Genomic DNA, 19,788 nt, shown 5'->3' on the forward strand with positions numbered 1-19,788 from the left:
CTTCTACCGCAGGGGGCACAGGTTCGATCCCCGGTTGGGGAACTAAGATCCTGCAAGCCGCGACACAGCCAAAAAAATAAATTAATTAAAAAATGAAGTTAAAAAAATATTCCATCTTATGGATAGACCACATTCTGTTTATCCATTCATCAGTTGATGGACATTAAGTTTTATCCATTTTTTGGCTATTGTGAATAACACCACTACGAGCATTTGTGCCCAAGTTTTTGTGTGGGCATATGTTTTCATTCTTTTGGTTATATATCTAAAAGTTGGATTGCTGGGTCATATAGTTACTATATTTTTAACTTTTTGAGGAACTGCCAGACTGTTTTTCAAAGCAGCTGCATCATTTCACACCAGCAGTGTATGAAGGTTTCAACGTTTCCACATCCTCCCCAATACTTGTTATTACCACTCTTTTTTATTATAGCTATCATAGTGGGCTAGGATACCTAGTGGTATCTCACTGCAGTTTTGATTTTCATTTCCCTGGTGGCTAATGTTGGGCAACTTTTCATGTGCTTATTAGCAATTTGTATACTTTCTTTGGAGAAATGTTTATTCAGATACTTTACCCATTTTATTCATCTTTTATTATTGAGTTGTGAGAATTCTTTACATGTTCTAGATAAAGTCCTTTACCAGGCATGTTTTGCAAATACTGTCTCCCACTGTGTGGACTGTTTTTAACTTTACTGATGGTTTCATTTGCAAAAAAAAAAAAAAAAACCCAAATTAAAATTCTGATGAAGTCCAATTTATCTACTTTTTTTCTTTTGTTCCTTATGCTCTTGGAATTGTATTTAAGAAGGCTTTGCTTACTCTAGGTCACTCCTTGTGAAGTGAAGATTTACTCCTGTGTTTTCTCCTAAGAGTTTTATAGCTTTAGCTCTTACAGTTAGGTACACAATCCATTTTGAGTTTTTGTCTTTGGTTATTAACACATTAAGTAACAAGATCTGGCAGCAGGTCTAGTATCTTCTGTAATTTTGGAGATGAGTGTACACACTGTTCTGAGATCTCTCCAACATGTAATGTGATGAGACAGTATCATGATTTCTAGGGGTGCCATAGTCCCAGCCATTGCTAATACCGCCTACATTCATAATTGAAGAAAATACTAGATTTCAGTTAAAGTTTCATTTAAATAAACCTGTAACTACCCTCCCAGGTTCATGGTACCCCTGAAATCTAACCAGACTGCAGGTTAAGAACTCCTAGGATGGGACTTCCCTGGTGGCACAGTGGTTAAGAATCCACTTGCCAGTGCAGGGGACACGGATTTGAGCCCCGGTCCGGGAAGATCCCACATGCCGCAGAGCAACTAAGTCTGCGAGCCACAACTACTGAAGCCCGCGCGCCTAGAGCCCGAGCTCCACAAGAGAAGCCACCGCGATGAGAAGCCCGCACACCGCAACGAAGCCCCAACGCAGCCAAAAGAAAAGAAAAAGAAAAAGAACTCCTAGGATGGCTAAAATTCCTGCCCTGTCTCAGTTTCTGAAGAGCCTTGGGGGGGAAATGAACCCTCCCAGGACCGGCTTCTGGCTGTTTTCCTGCCAGCCCACACCCTGCCTTCTGCCTGGTCCAGCTTTGGGGAAGCTATTCCTTGCCTGGCAGAATTTTCTAACAAGCCATTTAACAATAATACTAAAACAAACAAAAAAAAGCAGCAATAAGAATTATAAACACGACGTGTAGAATCAGACAAGGCATTCTGCCCACATCCTCATCCCTGGTCCTCCCAACATCTTTAGGTCTCTGGTGAGGCCCGCGGCCGCACGGCTACGTGGCTGAGACCTGCCGGCGAGTGGGATCGCACGGTTCAGGCGGAAACTTCACCTCGTGGTGCCTCAGTTTCCCTACCTACAAGGCGCGGATGAGCCGGTCAGAACCGTGTACACCCAGTGGGAGTACTGGGTGGATTACAAGCGCTGACGATTTCTACACAGAGAGCACGACCAGGCACAGTTACACCCTGAAGATATTAGCTATTATCTTTAAGCCTTTCACAGGGGACAGGAAGGTGCTATTTCTCTGCCAGCGTCTCCTTTCTCTCGTTCTGCACAGGATTAATGCCTAATTATTCGTAACATCCAGGATTCTTTGAGTTGTAACAGAAAGTCCAATCGCTCTACTTAAAAAGCCAGGATTTCAGGCCTGGCTTATGCGGTTTGGACGGTGGGGAGAGGTCAAAAGATCCTATCAGGACTCAACCGGCCTTTCTCCACAGACTGGTGGGGTAAGAAGGGCTCCCTGGAACAGGCCCTGGATCTGTGGGCAAGCGAGACCCCGGGGCGCAAACGCCTCCTCCAGCTTCCAGCCCCTGTGGGGCCTGTCCCGCCTGCCCCATCCCTGGCCCTGCTTTGGAGGTTCTAGGCTTTTTAGATCCTTAGGTCCTGATTTCAGAGAGAGAGAGAGAGAGAGAGAGAGAGAGAGAGAGGTCCCTTCCTTCCTGAGAGTTCCAGGAAAAAGTTCCAGAAAGACCCTTGATTGGCCTGGCTAGGTCATGTGCCCTTGTGGAGCCAATCACTGTAGCCAGAGGTCTGGGGTGCTCTGATTGGCCAGGCCTGGGTCACGTGCCGGTTAGAGATGGGGAAGCCCCAAGCCAACCACCGGGAGGAGGATGTTGTGGATGGGTTGCCACTTGGGAGACGCTGGGCTGACAAAAGCGAAGGTCCCCCTTATAGGGCATATTTCGTGTTGTCTTGGTCAGTCCTCAGCTGTGCCAGGAACCTTCCCCCCACCAGGACTGGCTCCTGCTCTGTGCACCCACGGCAGCCTGTGTTCCCTTTCATTATTTCTCACTCTGCGGTTAATGAGTGCCTACTATGCATCAGGCACAGAGAAGGGGGCCCGGGAGGCACCCCAACGACTACAGGTTGGAAGGAGAGGGTGGAAGCTGCACAGGGCACTGACTGAGGGGGAGCGGTCTGTGAAGTAGGAGGGGAACCAAGGTCCAGACAAGAGAGGGAATTTCCAGAGGGAGGAGTGGCGGACTCAGGTGCTGCTGAGAAGGGCAGTGTTCCCGGAAGTGACCGCTGGATCGGGCAGCCGGGAGCTTGTGGGTGACCTTAGCAATAGGTAGGAGTAGGCACACAGCCCTGCTGGGGTGGGGTGAGGAGAGACTGGGAAGGGAGGGAGTGGGGAAGGCAGGTATGGACACGTCTTTGGAGTTTTCGGTCTTCTGTCTTGGGAGTAGAGAAATGGGGAGGAGGCGGAAAGGGGCTTGCGAGCAAGGAAGAGTTTTTCCGCTTTTCTTGGGAAACTGCTAGCCAAGGGGAAAGAGAGAGAGAGGCTGATGGTACAGGAGAGCAGCAAGGGGAGGGCAGCCGGAGGTGGGTGCCTGAGATCAAGATTGGGGTGGGAGAGACCGAGGGGGAGGGGGGTGCCAGGCAGGCAGATGTGTCAGTTTGGGGACTGGAAGATGAGAGCCCATCTGATGGATTCAGTTTTTCCCACTGAAGAATGAGGTGAGGTCACTGGCTGGGAGTGAGGGCAGAAGGGGCTGTGGGAAGTGCGAGGAGAGGAGAGAAGGTGTGAACTCTTAGTCTCAGAGGGTGGGAGAGAGTGTCACCGAAAAACCTGGTGGGGCTGCTGACTCTATGGAGTGCCAGTTTGAAGTTGTGAGCTCACAAATTCCCGATCAGAAGGGTTGTGTGTGGGCCACCTTCCCCCACCCCAAACAATAGGCGGGGGCAGGAAAGGGGGTTTCCTTCAGGTTGAGGGGTTCCCTATGGTGGAAGAAGAGGGGCTGGAGAGATGGAATCTGTAAAAAATCCACCAGGCCAGGAGGTAGTTACTATTATCTGTGTTTTACAGACAAGGAAGCTGAGAGGGTCAAGGCCAGTATCTGTGTCAGGGTCAAGGCATCTGTGTGGCTTTGGCGTCAAACTAGAACGGGGCCTGGCACATGTTAGGTGTTAATATTTGTTGAAAAAAGTGAATGGCTGGAAGGTCCAGTGATGCACCCATTGTTATAACCCAGCCAGGAAGTAGCTCCAACCTTGGGGTTTGGTAGGTGGTGCTGGTGACCCCATGTGCTGTGCCATTCCTGCTGCTCTAATAAATGACTCAATATCACCTTTGTGCCCTTGTAGGCTAATCTATCCAGAGTCTTGTGGTGTAACTTCACAGACACTAAGCGAGCAGGGCAGAGTGCTCTTAACCTCATTCCTCACACGGTGCTCACCTCTAGGTGAGTCACAGCCCTCGGCCAGGTGGTTCAGCCCGGGGAATGCCACCTCTGGTTCCTAACCCTTGGCTTTGCTGTCTGCATCCTACCCAGGCCAGCTGTTGGGGAGTACCCCGGGGCACACACCTGCACTACCTGGGCTCTCCTAGGAGATGAGTGTCCTTTTAAGGGGAATGCAGGAGCTGCGACCCTGAACTTGGCGGGGGCAGGTCTCCGCCATGGGGAGGGCTCCCAGCGCTTTTTCTTACAGTTTATTCAGGCAGAATTGAACATGGTCACTTCACTGAAGTAATAATGATGGCTCATGCTGCAAAAAACGTGGAGAACATCCTGCTTATTTATTCAGGCTTTAAAACCGTAAAACTTGAGATTTCTCCCTGTAGCTATTTATAACCAGAGCTGGTGTAAACTGTCCCCATATTAAGCTCAGGTTTGAAGTAACTTAAAAGAAAAATAGCCATCCGCTGCATTAAAAAAAAAAAAAAAAATATATATATATATATATATATTTCATTTATAGACCTTCTCGCCTCCTGATTATTCCTGATTATGTACGAAGAGCGTGTTGTTTGGGGGGATCGGTGGGGGTGGGGCAGATACAGTCCTCCAGGGGAGTCACACACTCTCCCATTTCCCGCCCCCCCCCCCCCCAGCTATAAAAGCAGCCCCGTGTCGGCCGGTGGTCACTCTCCGGGGCAAGGATATTTCGGGCTGGCTCGAGCTCTCCCTCACTGGGTGCCCGGGGTGGAGTGGGGGAGGCAGGGCAGGCAGCAGATCCGGAAAAGTGGCTCTTGCCTCGGAGGAAGTTGACCCTCCTCCCCTACCAAAGGCTTGGAATGAAAATAGCTTCTTCCTCTTTACCCTTCCCGGACCCCAGCCCATTTCTGTAAGTCCCCCACCCCATTTTTAAGTGCTCCCCTCCCCCTGGGACAATTCGGCTCCTTCACAGCTCTCCAAACAGCCATCCGGGACGGCAGGGACCCCGCGCCCCTACTCTGCGACCGGGAAGGGGCAGAGGACCCTCTCCTCCGGCCTCGCAGGCGCGGCGCGCCCCGAAACTCGGGCAATCGCGGCGACTTCCAACCTCCCTCCACCAAATTAGCAGAAAGCTCCACTAACCCCCCTGAGCTCCTACACTGCTTTCTTCTACTCCGGGGGTGACTGTCACCTGGGAACCCTGTCCCCTGCACCAGGGTTTCCCCTGCACCAGGGTTCCCCCTGCGCTGAGAAACCCCCAAATCCCTTGGGAAAGGTGGGGGCTCAATTAGTTTCTTCCAATTAGTTTCCCCTCTTTGTATAGAACCCATTCAAACTGTAAGATGTAATCCTCCGCGCGAGGGGGAAAGTAGTCCCAACCTTGCATTCAATTTCTGTTCTCGTGTCGCGTATATTTTACTTTTTGAAACCGATGGGATCCTCAGTGGAGCCCTTCGGAGAACGTGGAGGCAGAGGCCGCGGGGGGTGCGCGCAGGTGAAGGGGGGGGCCGGCAGAAGGAGGGGGCGGGGAGGACAGCTAACTCCTCGCTATTGCCTAGAGAGATGGATCATGGGGCGTAGAGAGATTGCAAACCTCTAACCACGTACAGCGGGCGATACGCGTCAACCGAACCTGACCAACGGAAGCCCGGAGCCTCCCCCTCCCCGCTCTCCCGCCCCGGCCCCTTGGACAGACGGGTACGCGGAGCCAACCTGGCTGCCGCTCGCCGTCCAAATCCCACAAGAGCCAATGGGAGCACGCCGGGGGCGGAGCCACCCCGCGCCGGGTTGGGCTGCGCGCGGCTTCCCCCGCTCGCCCAGGCCCCGCCCCCCTCCCCTCCCGCTCGCTGCTCCTGGAGTAGTTAGTGCCAGTGAAGTGCGGGCGGCGATGAGAGCGAAAGTTGCGCTCGGCTCGGCGCTGGGGGCTTGAAGCGGCTCCGCTCTCCGCCCGCTAGGGCCGCCCCAGCCCCAACTCGCGCCCGCGAGCTCCGGCCGCGCCCGCCCGCCTCCGCGCCCGCTCTCACCCCCTCCCCCGGCCCGGCGCCCCCTCCTCAGGAGCCGCGGGTCCCCGCCACTTTCGCCCGGCCCGGGCCCCCGCCGATGCCGGCCATGGTGGAGAAGGGCCCCGAGGTCTCAGGGAAGCGGAGAGGGAGGAACAACGCGGCCAACGCGGCTGCCTCGGCCGCCGCCGCCTCGGCCGCCGCCTCGGCCGCCTCGGCCGCCGCCGCCGCCTCCTCGGCCGCCGCCGCCTCCTCGGCCACCGCCGCCTCCGCCTCGGCCGCCGCCGCCCCCAATAATGGGCAGAATAAAAGTTTGGCGGCGGCGGCGCCCAATGGCAACAGCAGCAGCAACTCCTGGGAGGAAGGCAGCTCGGGCTCGTCCAGCGACGAGGAGCACGGTAGGTGGCAGCCGCCCGCGCCGCCCCCGCCCGCTCGCCCGCTCGCCCGCCCGCCCGCTGACCTCCTCTCTGCTTCCCCGCAGGTGGCGGCGGCATGCGGGTCGGACCCCAGTACCAGGCGGTGGTGCCCGACTTCGACCCCGGTGAGTGGTGCCCCGGCCCGGCCGGCCGGCAACCCGAGGGGGCGGACGGCCTCGGACAACTTTCTTTTTGCCTGTGTGGGTCTTGCTGTCCGCGGGGAGACACCCGCGCAAGGGTGTCCTGCCGGCGTGCCTGCCCCCGGGGAGGCCCCGGTCGCCGCGGCGGGTTGGATTGGAGGCGGCGGCGCGCGGCCACACCTGGCCACCTGGGCCGGGGGCTCCGGCGTCCCCGGGTCCGCACGAGCCGCGCCGGGGCCGGGCAGGGGCGGCCGCGCCGGCGAGTTAGCGTCCTGCGAGCGCCCGGGCTTGGGACGTCCTCGGACCCATTTCTCCCCTGCGGAAGGTTGCCCCGCGTGCCCTTTCCTCTTCCAGCCGGCCCCTGGGCTCCTGCCTGCCCCCGACTCCCCTCCCGTCCTGAGATCTCCCAAAACCAGTTAATAAAAGAAGTGTGCTTCCCAGAGGGCGCCTGCCCGGGGAGGAGAGACTGGCTGGTGGCAGTTTGATTTTAGGACCTATTTGTAAATGTGTGTGTATTTCCTCCCGCCCCGCCCCCCCACTTTTTTTTTTTTTTAAGGAACGGGTTGTGAAAGATTAGAACCTTCAGAAGCTTTAGCCTAACAAATGATGTCCGCCTCCAAGAAATCCCTGCCCCCTAGCTTGGAACATTTGCTACTCTTGCTGCTCTTCTGTGTGGAAGCAGATTTAAAGTACCAGAAAAATCCAATCAGACAAAGGAATTCGTCAGTGAGATTCTAGCCTGTCTCCGTATAAGATTATCTTTAAAAGGTTGTTGGCATGGAAAATGTTTGAAAGGACGTGGGTTTTCTTTCAGAAATAAAACTCAAAAGAGAACCTTGTGGAACTGGAGTTAACAGTCCGCCTGGTTGGAGGGCTTTAGAACTGAAGGTTCTCTATGTAGGTTATACCACGAGTTTGAGAAGATAAATGCATAAATGCTTTTCCTTGGAAACAAGACTGCAGAAAATTGCAAGGATCTAGCCCTTGAAAAAGGCGATTGCTCTTAAGCTATTATTTAGGTATGAAACTCTGGCTGTTGTTTGAAGTGAAAATACATAGGGATCCCTGAGTGAGCTCTTGGGCACTCTGGAAATAAATGACCTTTCCCGTATTTGTCTTCTACATTTTGGTCTGTTGATGATTTAAATCTCTTAAAGTATATGTAGTCTACCGCCCAGGTTTGTATTCCTTTTAACTTATGTTAGTCTTTCTGATAGTTTCCCCTTCCCCCGCGTCTTCCTTTTTTGGTAGTCACTTCTCATTTATAAGAGTGACAGGATGGAACTCCGAGACAAGGCTTTTTCTCTTCTGTGCATGCCTTCTCCATTCCATGGTTGGCCACCAGGGGAAGCATACTGTTTTTTGGTTACAGTTGACCCTATCTTCATTTTGTAGGTCAAGTCCATCTTTGTTTTAATACACAGAACATAAAGCAAAGCTTGTCACCAAGTTTCCCCCACATATTAAAAAAAATCAACTTGTATATATCTTTTAGTTTTAGTAAATTGGTCAGTTTTTTGGAACATTTTGTTTATATTCGTTTTGAAAGCTTTATTTAAATATGTTGGATGTGACTAAAGAAAAGGGCATATTTGATGGCGACAGCAAGAATTAGAATTCTGACATTCTTCTAAATATTGATGTCTAGCTCAGCATTGTTAGGAATGAGCCTGATTTCTTTGGAGTTGTTCTCTTTGAAACAGCACATGTAATAGGATCATATTTTGAGCTGTCCTTGCAGTTTTCATGGAATAGATGCAAGCATAAATTTGCTAGAGACCTGCCATTCTAAAAAGTAAAACACTATAAATGTTTTGCTGCATGGTCTTACTGCCAGTTGATTGGGTCTTGGCATTAACATTTCCTATTTTGTGTTTGTTTTAATCTGGAAAGGAATCTAACTGGTATGAAATAATTTGAAACCCTGTTTTGCCAATCTGAGCAGTGGGACGAATTCCTAGGTATGGCTGGAAATTGTAGGACTTTACTGTTTCCTAGTGATTTATTTTTTTAGGTGTCTTTTCATCTAACTTAAAACCTAAGGGACAGGGCTTCCCTGGTGGCGCAGTGGTTAAGAATCCGCCTGCCAATGCAGGGGACGTGGGTTCGAGCCCTGGTCCGGGAAGATCCCACATGCTGTGGAGTAGCTAAGCCCGTGCGCCGCAACTACTGAGCCTGTGCTCTAGAGCCTGTGAGCCACAACTACTGAAGCCCTCGCGCCTAGAGCCCGTGCTCTGCAACAAGAGAAGCCGCTGCAATGAGAAGCCGGTGCACTGCAACGAAGACCCAATGCAGCCAAAAATATAATTAATTAATTAATTAATTAATTAATTTAAAAAAATCTAAGAGACGGGGAGACTTCCATTTTGGAATAGAAATGATACACCAGTTTTGTTTCATGGCAAAAAAATTTTTTTTCGGTCTTTAGATTTAAGACAGTTTCCTTCCATGAGTACAAGTTAGGAATAATATGGAATTGAGATTGTGATTGTTACTGGTTTTTTTTTTTCCCTACCTGGGTTTTGAATATTTGTTTGTTTATTTATTTATTTATTTTTACAAATTTGAACAGACCGGTAAGTGTGAAACTCATCAGGAAACTGCTTTTTCAAAAAACTATCTCTGTAAAGATGTATGAGTGGAAGAAGTTGATTTTAATTTGTTTTAAGGTCAGATTTTATTCACCCACAGTATCCCAACTTGACCCTATTTAGCTTTAAAAGCGAATGGTTGAAACTAGATCCACCTGATACTCCCTGTATAGCCCAAGGAAGATTCCTTTCTGTCATCCCTCACAAGTAGTGAGTGAAGTGGGTAGAGCACTGCTGTCCTAAAATGCTGATTCAGTTCTTATTATCTAATTAAGACCTAAACTGGATCACTGGATCAGAACTTGGTAGTTAAAATAACATCTGTGTTTATAATGACGGAACAAGTTTTATCAGTTAGATTTAAAAACAAGACCAGAATGCAGTTCCATATCTTTAACTTAGTCTTTGTTCTCATGTGGGGTCCAGACTATCTTTCCATACTCAGTGCCGTAGTGTATGCTGAGTTGTCTTTGGTTTCTTTTATTTATTTTTATTTTTTATTTTTTTAAAAATTTATTTATTTTTGGCTGTGTTGGGTCTTCGTTGCTGCATGCAGGCTTTCTTCAGTTGCGGTGAGTGGAGGCTATTCATTGCGGTGGCTTCTCGTTGTGGAGCACGGGCTACATCTAGGCGCACAGGCTTCTGTAGTTGCAGCATGCGGGCTCAGTAGTTGTGGCGCACAGGTTTAGTTGCCCCACGGCGTGTGAGATCTTCCTGGACCAGGGCTCGAACCCGTGTCCCCTGCATTGGCAGGTGGATTCTTAACCACTGTACCACCAGGGAAGTCCCAGCATGTGTTATTACTGTCAACTTCTATCTATGCTGGTTTTCAGTATCACAGTTCACTAATAGTAAAACTAAGACTCTTACAGAAGAGGAAATGTTAATGGTAAATATTTTTGAGGTAATAGCCCTTTAAACATGCACCCTGTATTTGGAACATTGAATCCAGTATATTTAATCAGATTAGAAAATTTGTGGTTGTCATTGGCTCAACTGTCACTTCAGAGTTGACTTGTATTAATAAAATGTGTTATGCTTTAATGTGGAATAATTTTTCTGAACAGGGTGTCTTGACCTGCTTTTCATTTCTTCTTACGGGTGGTTCTATGTTCCTCTTTGAACACATTATTTGCTATGCTTTAGTTTCATTGTAAAAATCAATTTTAAACATACCGCAAAATTCATAAGTTACAGTGAATGCTTTGTGATGTAGACGTGCTTTGAGGTAGTGTTTACCCAAATGAGAGGTCAGGGCGATGCTGAATCCTGCGAGTGATCACCTTCATGATGTAGTGAAGTAGGAGACACTTGAGCTGGTTGTCGGGAGGTTGAATGCCCTGTCTCTGTGGTTAAGAAGGTGGTTTAAGGTCGAACTGGTCATTTTATCTCAGGAGCCTCCGTTTCCTCCATTATGAATCAGGGTTCTTTCCCTCACTTGTGGCGTGTGATTATGTCAGTTACAGTCATCTTTTTAATTTCCGGCTTCTTTCAGAAGGAGCATAGAGTAGACTGTGAGAGCTTGGGCTATGAGAATCGTCAAACCCAAGTTCAGATCTTGGCAGTGCCTCTTGACAACTGTGTGTTGCCCCTGGGCAAGTTACTTTATTTTTGCTTTCATCTGTGAAGTAGAGGTAGTGGAACTTCTTCCTCAAGAGAAGAAATTAACTGAGCTAATACATGTAAAATGTCCAGGGCAGTGCTTGACACACAGTGAGTGTTAAGTAAACATTGTCTGCTATCTTATTCTAATTATCATTTGTGGGACTTCAGTTGCCAAGCAGTGGTCCCCGCATTGCCTGCTTTACTGCAGAGGTAAGACTGAATTATAATGAAGCTGTAGATTTGAATGTGAATCATGCACTGAGATATTTGAAGATGATTACCTTTGAGTTACCTGCTGCAATTTAGGTAATATTCTTTCCTGGAAGAGGGAGAACTAGTCCAATACATTTATATAGCAGAAAAGTACACTGAGATCCAGAGAGAATAGGTAAACCTGCTCAGATCAAGTTTCTGGATAAAAGAAACCTTGAATCCATCCCTGGGCCAAAGTGAAGTACACATTAACTGTGTTCTGAGTTAGGGAGTTTTTGCTCTAAACTTTCAAGTTCTTGTCTTTGAGAGTTAATGTTTTCGAGGTGAGGTTCTTCTGCCACAATGTTCCCTTCCGTGAGTGATGAGTGTGATTCAAAGGTTAGCTGGTTGAGGCTGATCAGAGCAGAGTTGTTTTAAAAGCAGTGTTGAAAGTCATTGGTACTGAAGAAATTTAGGCTTACTCTTAAAAAGCTATTTTCCTTGGTGTTATAAAGTTCTGTGGGGCAATTTAGTTGCAACCAACTTCTTAGTCTTTGGAGATGAAACATTAAAGTCTATCCAAGTTACTGTATTCTCCCCCAGTTTATTTTACCTTTTATATTTTACTCTCTGCTATATAGATTGTTGTAATTTAGCCCTCACTTTCTTCTGAGCTTTTCTTTAGAGGTTCCATGCATAATGTAAAAGTAAGAAATAAGGCTTGTATTGGTTTTTATATTTAAAACAGAACTGGAAATCCCTTTTGTGGAGGGAATCTCTGTAGCAGCACAGTAAAAGTCTGAATAAGGTAGGAATTGGGGATTGAATGCTGATTCAGTGATTTGGAGTGAGTTAATTCCTACAGCTTTAAATAGCAATTATGGAAAATATTTGTGACCCTAGAAATGATAAGGGATAATAGTTGTAATTTAACAATTTCTTCTGTTTCGTGTTATGGAAATTCTTCTAATACACATATCTGTCTTCTGGTTGAGTTTTATGTTTTCTGTTGTTGATTGAAAAAAAAAGTATTTAAAAAATAGAATGGTGTAAGGTGACAAAAGGTGTTTTGCTAAAATGTTTGAGACAAATATTTTAAAATAACATTAAAATGTCATTTAAATGAAATGTTGACAGTAAACCCTAAAACTCCTATTTTTTTCAAATTAGTCAAATTCTTTAAAGATGGTGATCTTAGTAAAAATCACACAGTTAGACATAATTCTTTGAAATTTCTGGATTTTCCCTTCCTTGGAGAAACGAGAGAATTGTAGTGTCTGCCCAGTGCAGCCTTCCTGTGTTCTAGATGAGGAAAGTAAGGCCTGCCGAGACAAAGTGACTTGTATTTGTCTTTCAGTCATTAAACGTATATCCAGGTAGACTTGAGGCCAATGAAGCCAAACTTAAAACTCTTACTGTTTTAGAGCATTGTTACTGCATACAATAATTGGGAACGGTAATACGGGTGCATGGTTTTAGAACCAGGAGTAAGAGTTAAATTTCTAAAATTGAAGTGATTAGATGTTGGAATGTCTTTGCAAATTATCATAAGGTAGGATAGAATTGTAAAGATAGAGTTATTTTAAAAACCCATTCAAATAAAAAAGAAAATAATATCTACAGTTACCTGCCCACCACTGTGATTAAACACTGTTGATATTAGGACATATTTGCTTCAGGTGCAGGTAGAGGCTAATTCTTCCGCTCCTGCCTTCACTAATTGGAAGTTGATTTTTGTTATCCCTGTGATAGTTTGCATCCTCTATGAAGCAGATGCCAAGATAGAATTAGGCGTGCAAGAGTGTCATAGTGGGGCTTCCCTGGTGGCGCAGTGGTTAAGAATCCGCCTGCCAGTGCACGGGACACAGGTTCGAGCCCTTGTCTGGGAAGATCCCACATGCCGTGGAGCAACTAAGCCCGGGCGCCTCAACTACTGAGCCTGTGCCCTAGAGCCCACGAGCCACAACTACTGAGCCCAAGTGCCACAACTACTGAAGCGCACGTGCCTAGAGCCCATGCTCTGAAACAAAGAGAAGCCACTGCAATGAAAAGCCTGCGCACCGCAAGGAAGCTTGCCACAACCGGAGAAAAGCCTGCGCGTAGCAATGAAGACCCAACACAGCCAAAAATAAAATAAATAAAATAAAAATAAATAAATTTATAAAAAAAAAAGTGTCATAGTGGTAAATGCCTGGGATGATAGAGAGGAGAGGAAGAAGGTTAGGTGGCAAAGCCTTCAGAATGGGTGCAGGTGTGACACCTGTGAAGGAAAACAGAAGGAAGGATGATTGATGATTGGATCCAGGAGCCGAAGACTGCAGTGCAACCAGAGCACAGGTTGTCTGTTAGAGCGCATTGGGCAGGAAAGGGCCTGCCCTAGAATGCCGGCTGTGTTCAGTCATCGGCCCGGCGTTGGTATGAATGCTGCAGTGGACCCCAAAGGTGCTGGGCAGCTGGGGCTGTCAGCTAATTACACTTCTCTCAGCTCTTTCTCTCTTGAAGGGAGATCTGAGTGGCACACTCTCAAGGCCAGCAGAACGCCCATGTGTGTTTTTGTACTTCAATACGTACTTATGTGTGAAAAGCAATATGTTTTGTTATTGTCAAAGTCTTTTTGTAAATGGAATTATTTGTGCATATTCATTTGCTTTGGTGTTTTCCAGACAAGTACATTGCCACTAACAGGCACAGAAAATTCCTTTCCTTCACCCAATTTTCACTAAGGTGTTAGGTTTATTAACTTTTTGCAGTACTGTCTTTTTGTGGTTTATGTTGGCATTTTTCTAAATTACTGGTGAGGTTAAGTGTGCTTTTATATGTTTTTTTGGCTACTTGGTTTCCTTCTGTGAATATATCTTTTGCTCTTTTTCTGTAGGGTGTACTTTTTCTTACTGATTTGTGGGAGTTCTTTATATATTTGGATACTGATCCTTTATTAGGGTTACATATGTAGAGTTTTTTGTTTTCTCTCTAGTATGGGGGTTGATTGAGTTTCTTTTCAGGAAGGAATAAAAATATATCCCTGGTTGGATATGTTTCTGCTCAGAGACTGGACTTGGTACATAGCTCCTATAATAATTGTCACTAGGACTCCTGGTTTCTAAGATGAATGTCACTGAGAATTGACACATCTTTTTTCGTTATGTTTCAACTTTATTCAGTTCATTTGGTGTACTAATTATTAACCGATTGACCTAAATTTCAGTACCAGATGACTTGAAAAGCTCTGATTTAATTTCTGTCCAGCATCTAGTTATAACAGCATACTAGTTAGAGGTTAAAGTTACAGCTTTAGTTTCCATGATGGTCAGTTTCCTATAACAGGTTAACGTGCTGTGGAGTAAAACCAAATTCCGCTGTCTTATGGGTTTGTCACTGATTATAAGGGAGTGGGCGAGTGTGTGGCTAGGGGGGTGCAGCTTATCATCACTCATAGAAGATCCTTGAAGGAACGATCTGTCAGTGCCAGGTTAGTGTAGTGCTGGCTGTGTGCCAGACTGGTTTGAACACTTTATACCTATTAATGATTTAACACAACAATCACAGCAGTCATACCAGATAAAGTTGTTATCACCGTTTTCCATATGAGGAAACAGAGGCATGGAGAGGCTTATTGTTATGGTTCAACCTGGTAACTTGCCCAAGGTAACCCATTCTAAGGTGCCAGCTGTTGTCGGAAGCACCATTATTTTATATGTCACTAAGAAAGGAAAAACACCAACATCCCATTAAGTGTAAGTTGCTGTCCGATTCCAATCTAGTGTATTCAAGGGAGAGCCAGCCAGAAATCCTCTTTAAGAAAAAACACCTAGGAGCAATACTTTATTGGATCAATTGCTTAGTCGTTTCCATGTGGTCCCAGGTATTGTGGAGTTTTATGTTTAGGGTTGCCAGAGCCTGCTTCATGTCCAATTACATTCCTCCGCTTCCTGGCAGTGAAAACACAAATGAAATGGGAGGTATCTGGCTTGGTTGACTAGGGCAAATTGGAATGAGTTGCTTTACTCCATGTATGTGGAAATAGTCATTTTTAGAGTGTAAAATACAATTGTTTTTTGAGGGGAGTGATTTCTTGCGATTGGATGACATAAGGTTACAATGGACCCTGTTATGTTGGTTACCCTTTAGTTTAACAGTTGAGTATAACATTTAAATATCTATCCCCCCCATATGTTTTTCTACAGATTCGCACTGAACTTGAGCTGTGGAATGAATTTAAGAACCAGGTCTTAATAAAGTGTGAAAAGATACACAAATTAAAATATCTAAGAGAGCATTTTAAAAAACCCCCTTGGTTTCACCTGCACAGCTATCTGGTTAGTATTGTTCAACAACTAATTTTCCTCCCTTGCATATTATTCCCATCCTTCCTCCCCCATCAAAAAAACAAAAACCAAACTAACCCTGTCCTGCCTCCCAAAAAATCCCCAAAGTATATATTTCTTGGTGTTATTAGTGAATTGTATTCTGTTTTTCAAAGACCAGAGTATACTTAAAGAAAATTGTAAGCTTTATTCTGTTTCTGAAGTTTGCCATGTTTGATTTGATCATAGTGTAAGTTAACTAAGGACTAGTTTTTGTCTGCCCAGAACCCCAAGGTTTGCCTTGTACTTATACCGAGGGTACTTGGGTGAGTCTCTGCTCCTGAAGTTTGGCTGTGGTTATCCTTTTCAGCAGTTTCATCTAGTGACCAAGAAATACTACCTGATGGCCCTATTTATGCCTGAAAAGGTTAATTAAAATTTTGGGCATCAGTTAAACATTCTATTCACTTAAACTGTGCTGTTTTACACACATACATACTCTTACTGAAGATTGCAGATCCTGCTTTACTGACATAGAAGCTTCTGGGCTTGGGCTAGTTCTGCTTTCAGACTTAGTGTGGATATAGGGCGATCAGGATGGTAAGAAGAGTAGGGTAAGTATTTGGCTAGTCTGGTCTTACTCGGTTCCATAAAGTCTTCGTGGTGTCATGTGCTTCTGCTTTCTTAGTTTTTTGAGCCACCAATTCGGTTTAAATATCTAAAGGTTTCTCTTCTCACTTGATGTAGCTGAATGTGATTCTGCATTTAATAAGAACATTTGTGTGCACTGACTGACTTACCTTGAATAGGCATTTTGTAATGGACAGTTGATAATTAAGCACCAAGTTTAGTTAAAAAATGGAAACCCAGGGGAAAAAAATGAGCTTTAAAGTTGCATTTAAAAGCTGGTTTTCCCTGTTTTCTGTGCCTTTTTAGTAATGAATTTGTATGAATTAGAGATACACATCTTAGATGCAGTCTTAAAAATTTATTTTTATCAAGGTGAATTTCATATGACATAAAATTAACCATTTTAAAGTGAAGAATTCAGTGGCATTTAGTACATTTGCATTGTGTGCACCCACCACCCACACCATCTAGTTCCAAAGTGTTTTCATCACCCCAAGAGAAAACTTCATCTCCCTTAAGCATCTACTTCCCCTTTCCCACTCTCCCCCTCCCCCGTCACTGATGGCAGCAAGCACACAGAGGGTGCTGTGAGGCGTGGTGTCGCGGGGTCACCTGACCCTGGGGTGGAGGAGGGGCATTGAAGAAACCAGGAAGAAGTTTTAGGTGAAGTGGTCCTTTGAGCCAAGCCTTAAAAATAGGGGTTTTTCTGTGTTTGATTTTATGATGTTCACTAATTTAAAAATTAATAATATATATAAGCTGTAAATGTTAAAAACTTATTTTGAAAATGCTAATCTTTCTTAAGAATTTCAATCTAGATTTTCTTTTAAATTGTCTTGAGCTGTGCTGTCCAGTAATATAGCCACTAGTGATCTATAATTATTTAAATTTAAATTTATTAAAATCAAATAAAATTAAAAATTCAGTTCTGTCACACTAGCTACATTTCAAGTATGTAGCTATTGGCTGCTGTATTGGATGGCGCCAAGTAGGACATTTCCATTATCCCAGAAAGTGCTGTTGGACAGCACTGATCTAGAGGTTCTGATGAAATCTTTGTTCTTTTTAATTTTTATAATTAGTTCAGTAGTTTTGCCTCTTTAATCAAGGTGCATGATGAAATGTGATATTGGAACAGCCGATAAATATTATGATGGCTGTGTACTGAATTCCTCTAGTGGAGTATTTGTTAAAATATTGCTATTAATGTATTCAAAATAGGTTTCTTGAGAAAGCAAGTAAAAATAGGCTCAGCCTTTTCTTTTTTAAGGAATCTTTATTTTTATTTATTTATTTATGGCTGCGTTGGGTCTTCCTTGCTGCGCGGGCTTTCTTTAGTTGTGGTGAGTGGGGGCTACTCTTCATTGCGGTGCGTGGGCTTCTCATTGTGGTGGCTTCTCTTGTTGCGGAGCACGGGCTCTAGGCACGCAGGCTTCAGTAGTTGCGGCATGTGAGCTCAGTAGTTGTGGTGCATGGGCTTCGGTAGTTGTGGTATGAGGGCTCAGTAATTGTGGCTCTTGGGCTCTATAGCGCAGGCTCAGCAGTTGTGGCGCATGGGCTTAGTTGCTCTGCGGCATGTGGGATCCTCCTGGACCAGGGCTCGAACCTGTGTCCCCCACATTGGCAGGTGGATTCTTAGCTACTTTGCCACCAGGGAAGCCCAGAAAAGGTTAGGTTTTTAAAACAGCTTTATTGAGGTTTAATTGATGTAAAGTAAACTATACATATTTACACATACACAGGTGTGCATATATTAGGCTGTTTGAAGTCCCACTGCTTACTGATGCTCTGGTCAGTCTTTTTCTTTCTTTTTTTTTAATAAATTTATTTATTTTATTTATTTTTGGTTGCATCGGGTCTTTGTTGCTGTACATGGGCTTTCTCTAGTTGCAGCGAGCGGGGGCTACTCTTCGCTGCAGTGTGCAGGCTTCTCATTGTGGTGGCTTCTCTTGTTGCGGAGCACAGGCTCTAGGCATGCGGGCTTCAGTAGTTGTGGCGCGTGGGCTCAGTAGTTGTGGCTCGCGGGCTCTAGAGCTCAGGCTCAGTAGTTGTGGCGCACGGGCTTAGTTGCTCCGCAGCATGAGGGATCTTCCCAGGCCAGGGCTCGAACACGTGCCGCCTGCATTGGCAGGCAGGTTCTTAACCACTGCACCGCCAGGGAAGCCCCTCTCTTTCATTTTGACTGCTTTCTATTGCTATATCTTTAAGTTTGCCAGTCTTTTCTTTTGCAGCATCTAATGTGCTGTTAATACATGTATTTTTTTCATCTTCCAGGTTTCACATCTAGAAGTTTGATTTGGGTCTTTTAAAAAATTTTTCATTTTGTTATTGAAGTACAGTTGACTAACAGTGTTGTGATAGTTTCAGGTGTGATATGGGCTTTTTTAATGTATCTCAGGTCTCCCGAGCATACTCAGCCTTGCCTCAAACTTCTCAAACACTTTGCAATACAGTTGTAATTGTTTTAATGCCCTGGTCTACTAATTCTCCCATCCATCTCATTTCTGAGTTGGTGTCAACTGATTGATTTTTTTCCTCTTTATGGGTTGTCTTTTCCTGTTTCTTTACTTGTTTGGTAATTTTTGTTTGGATGCCAGACATTATGAATTTTACTTTGGATGCTGGGTATCTTTATATTCCTATAAATATTCTTGCACTTTGTTCTGGAACATGGTTAAGTTCCTTAGCCATGGTTTGTTCATTTCAGATCTTGCTTTTAAGCCTTGTTAGGTGGGATCAGAGCAGCATTTAGTCTAGGGCTAATAATTTCCCACTACTGAGCCAAAACCCTTCTGAGTACTTACTCTACCCAATAGTCCTTTAATTCTGAGGTTTTCCACTCTGGCTGTTGGGAATAGGCACTCTTCTTGGCCCTGTGTGAGCCTCATGGATTATTCTTTTTATTCTTTTGAGTAGTTCTTTATCCAGAAACCTCAAGTATTTTCTTCACAGGCATGTGCTGATCAGTACTATGCTGAATACTCAAGCAGGAGATCTCTGGAGTTCTCTTTCTGTGCAGCTCTCTCTTTTCTGGTATCCTGCCCTACAAACTCTAGCTGCCCTGGCTTCCTTGGCCTAAGCTTGCCTCCTAAACTTGGGGAGATTGCCTGACTTTCCCTGGGTTCTCTCTCCCTGTGCTGCCAGTTGGAAACTCTCTCCAGGCAATAAACCGGGGCAGTTGTAGGATTTACTTCGTTCGTTTCCTATCTCTCAGGGATCGTTGTACTCTGTTGCTTGGTGTCCAGTGTCTTGAAGACTATTGCTTTGTACATTCGTTTTTAGTTCATAATGACAGGGTAAATCTGGTTCATGTCACCCCACCTTGGCTGGAAGCAGAAGTCTAGATTTTTTAAAGAAGAAAAGTAGAGGAATTGGTTATATTTCCTTTTTTAAAGAAAACATTAGTACACATTTACATGTTGTCTTTTACCCCTAATCTATTTCGTTTCTTCTTGAAGCTGTTAGGGCTTTTTTTTTTTTAATTGAAATATCGTTAATGTACAATGTTATGTTAGTTTCAGGTATACTACATAATGATTTGACGTTTGCACACATTATGAAATGACCACCAGGATAAGTCTAGTAACCATCTGTCCCCATACAAAGTTATTACAATATTATTGACCATATTCCTTATGCTATATATTACATCCCCATGACTGGAGGTTTGTACCTCTCAATCCCTGTCACCTGTTTCACCCACCCGCCCCCCACCCCATCCCTTCTGGCAACCAGAGTG

The 19,788-nt window shown here is 45.4% G+C and overlaps 1 protein-coding gene across 4 annotated transcripts in view; it reads left to right on the forward strand.

Moving 5' to 3' along the window:
* Window positions 1-6,042: 6,042 nt before the first annotated feature.
* RCOR1 (REST corepressor 1) overlaps window positions 6,043-19,788 on the forward strand; it is a 113,907-nt gene continuing 100,161 nt past the window's right edge. For all 4 annotated transcript variants that reach the window (XR_005018616.1, XM_036841871.1, XM_036841872.1 and 1 more), the window contains exons 1-2: window positions 6,043-6,569; window positions 6,653-6,712. Coding sequence is in view for 3 of the 4 variants with exons in the window: in XM_036841871.1 (XP_036697766.1) it covers window positions 6,272-6,569; window positions 6,653-6,712 (358 nt within the window). In the remaining variant the exon portion in view is untranslated. The remainder of the gene's footprint in view (window positions 6,570-6,652; window positions 6,713-19,788) is intronic.

The sequence above is a fragment of the Balaenoptera musculus genome, chromosome 2 (genome assembly GCF_009873245.2).
Source record: "Balaenoptera musculus isolate JJ_BM4_2016_0621 chromosome 2, mBalMus1.pri.v3, whole genome shotgun sequence".
NCBI classification, from domain to species: Eukaryota; Metazoa; Chordata; class Mammalia; order Artiodactyla; family Balaenopteridae; genus Balaenoptera; species Balaenoptera musculus.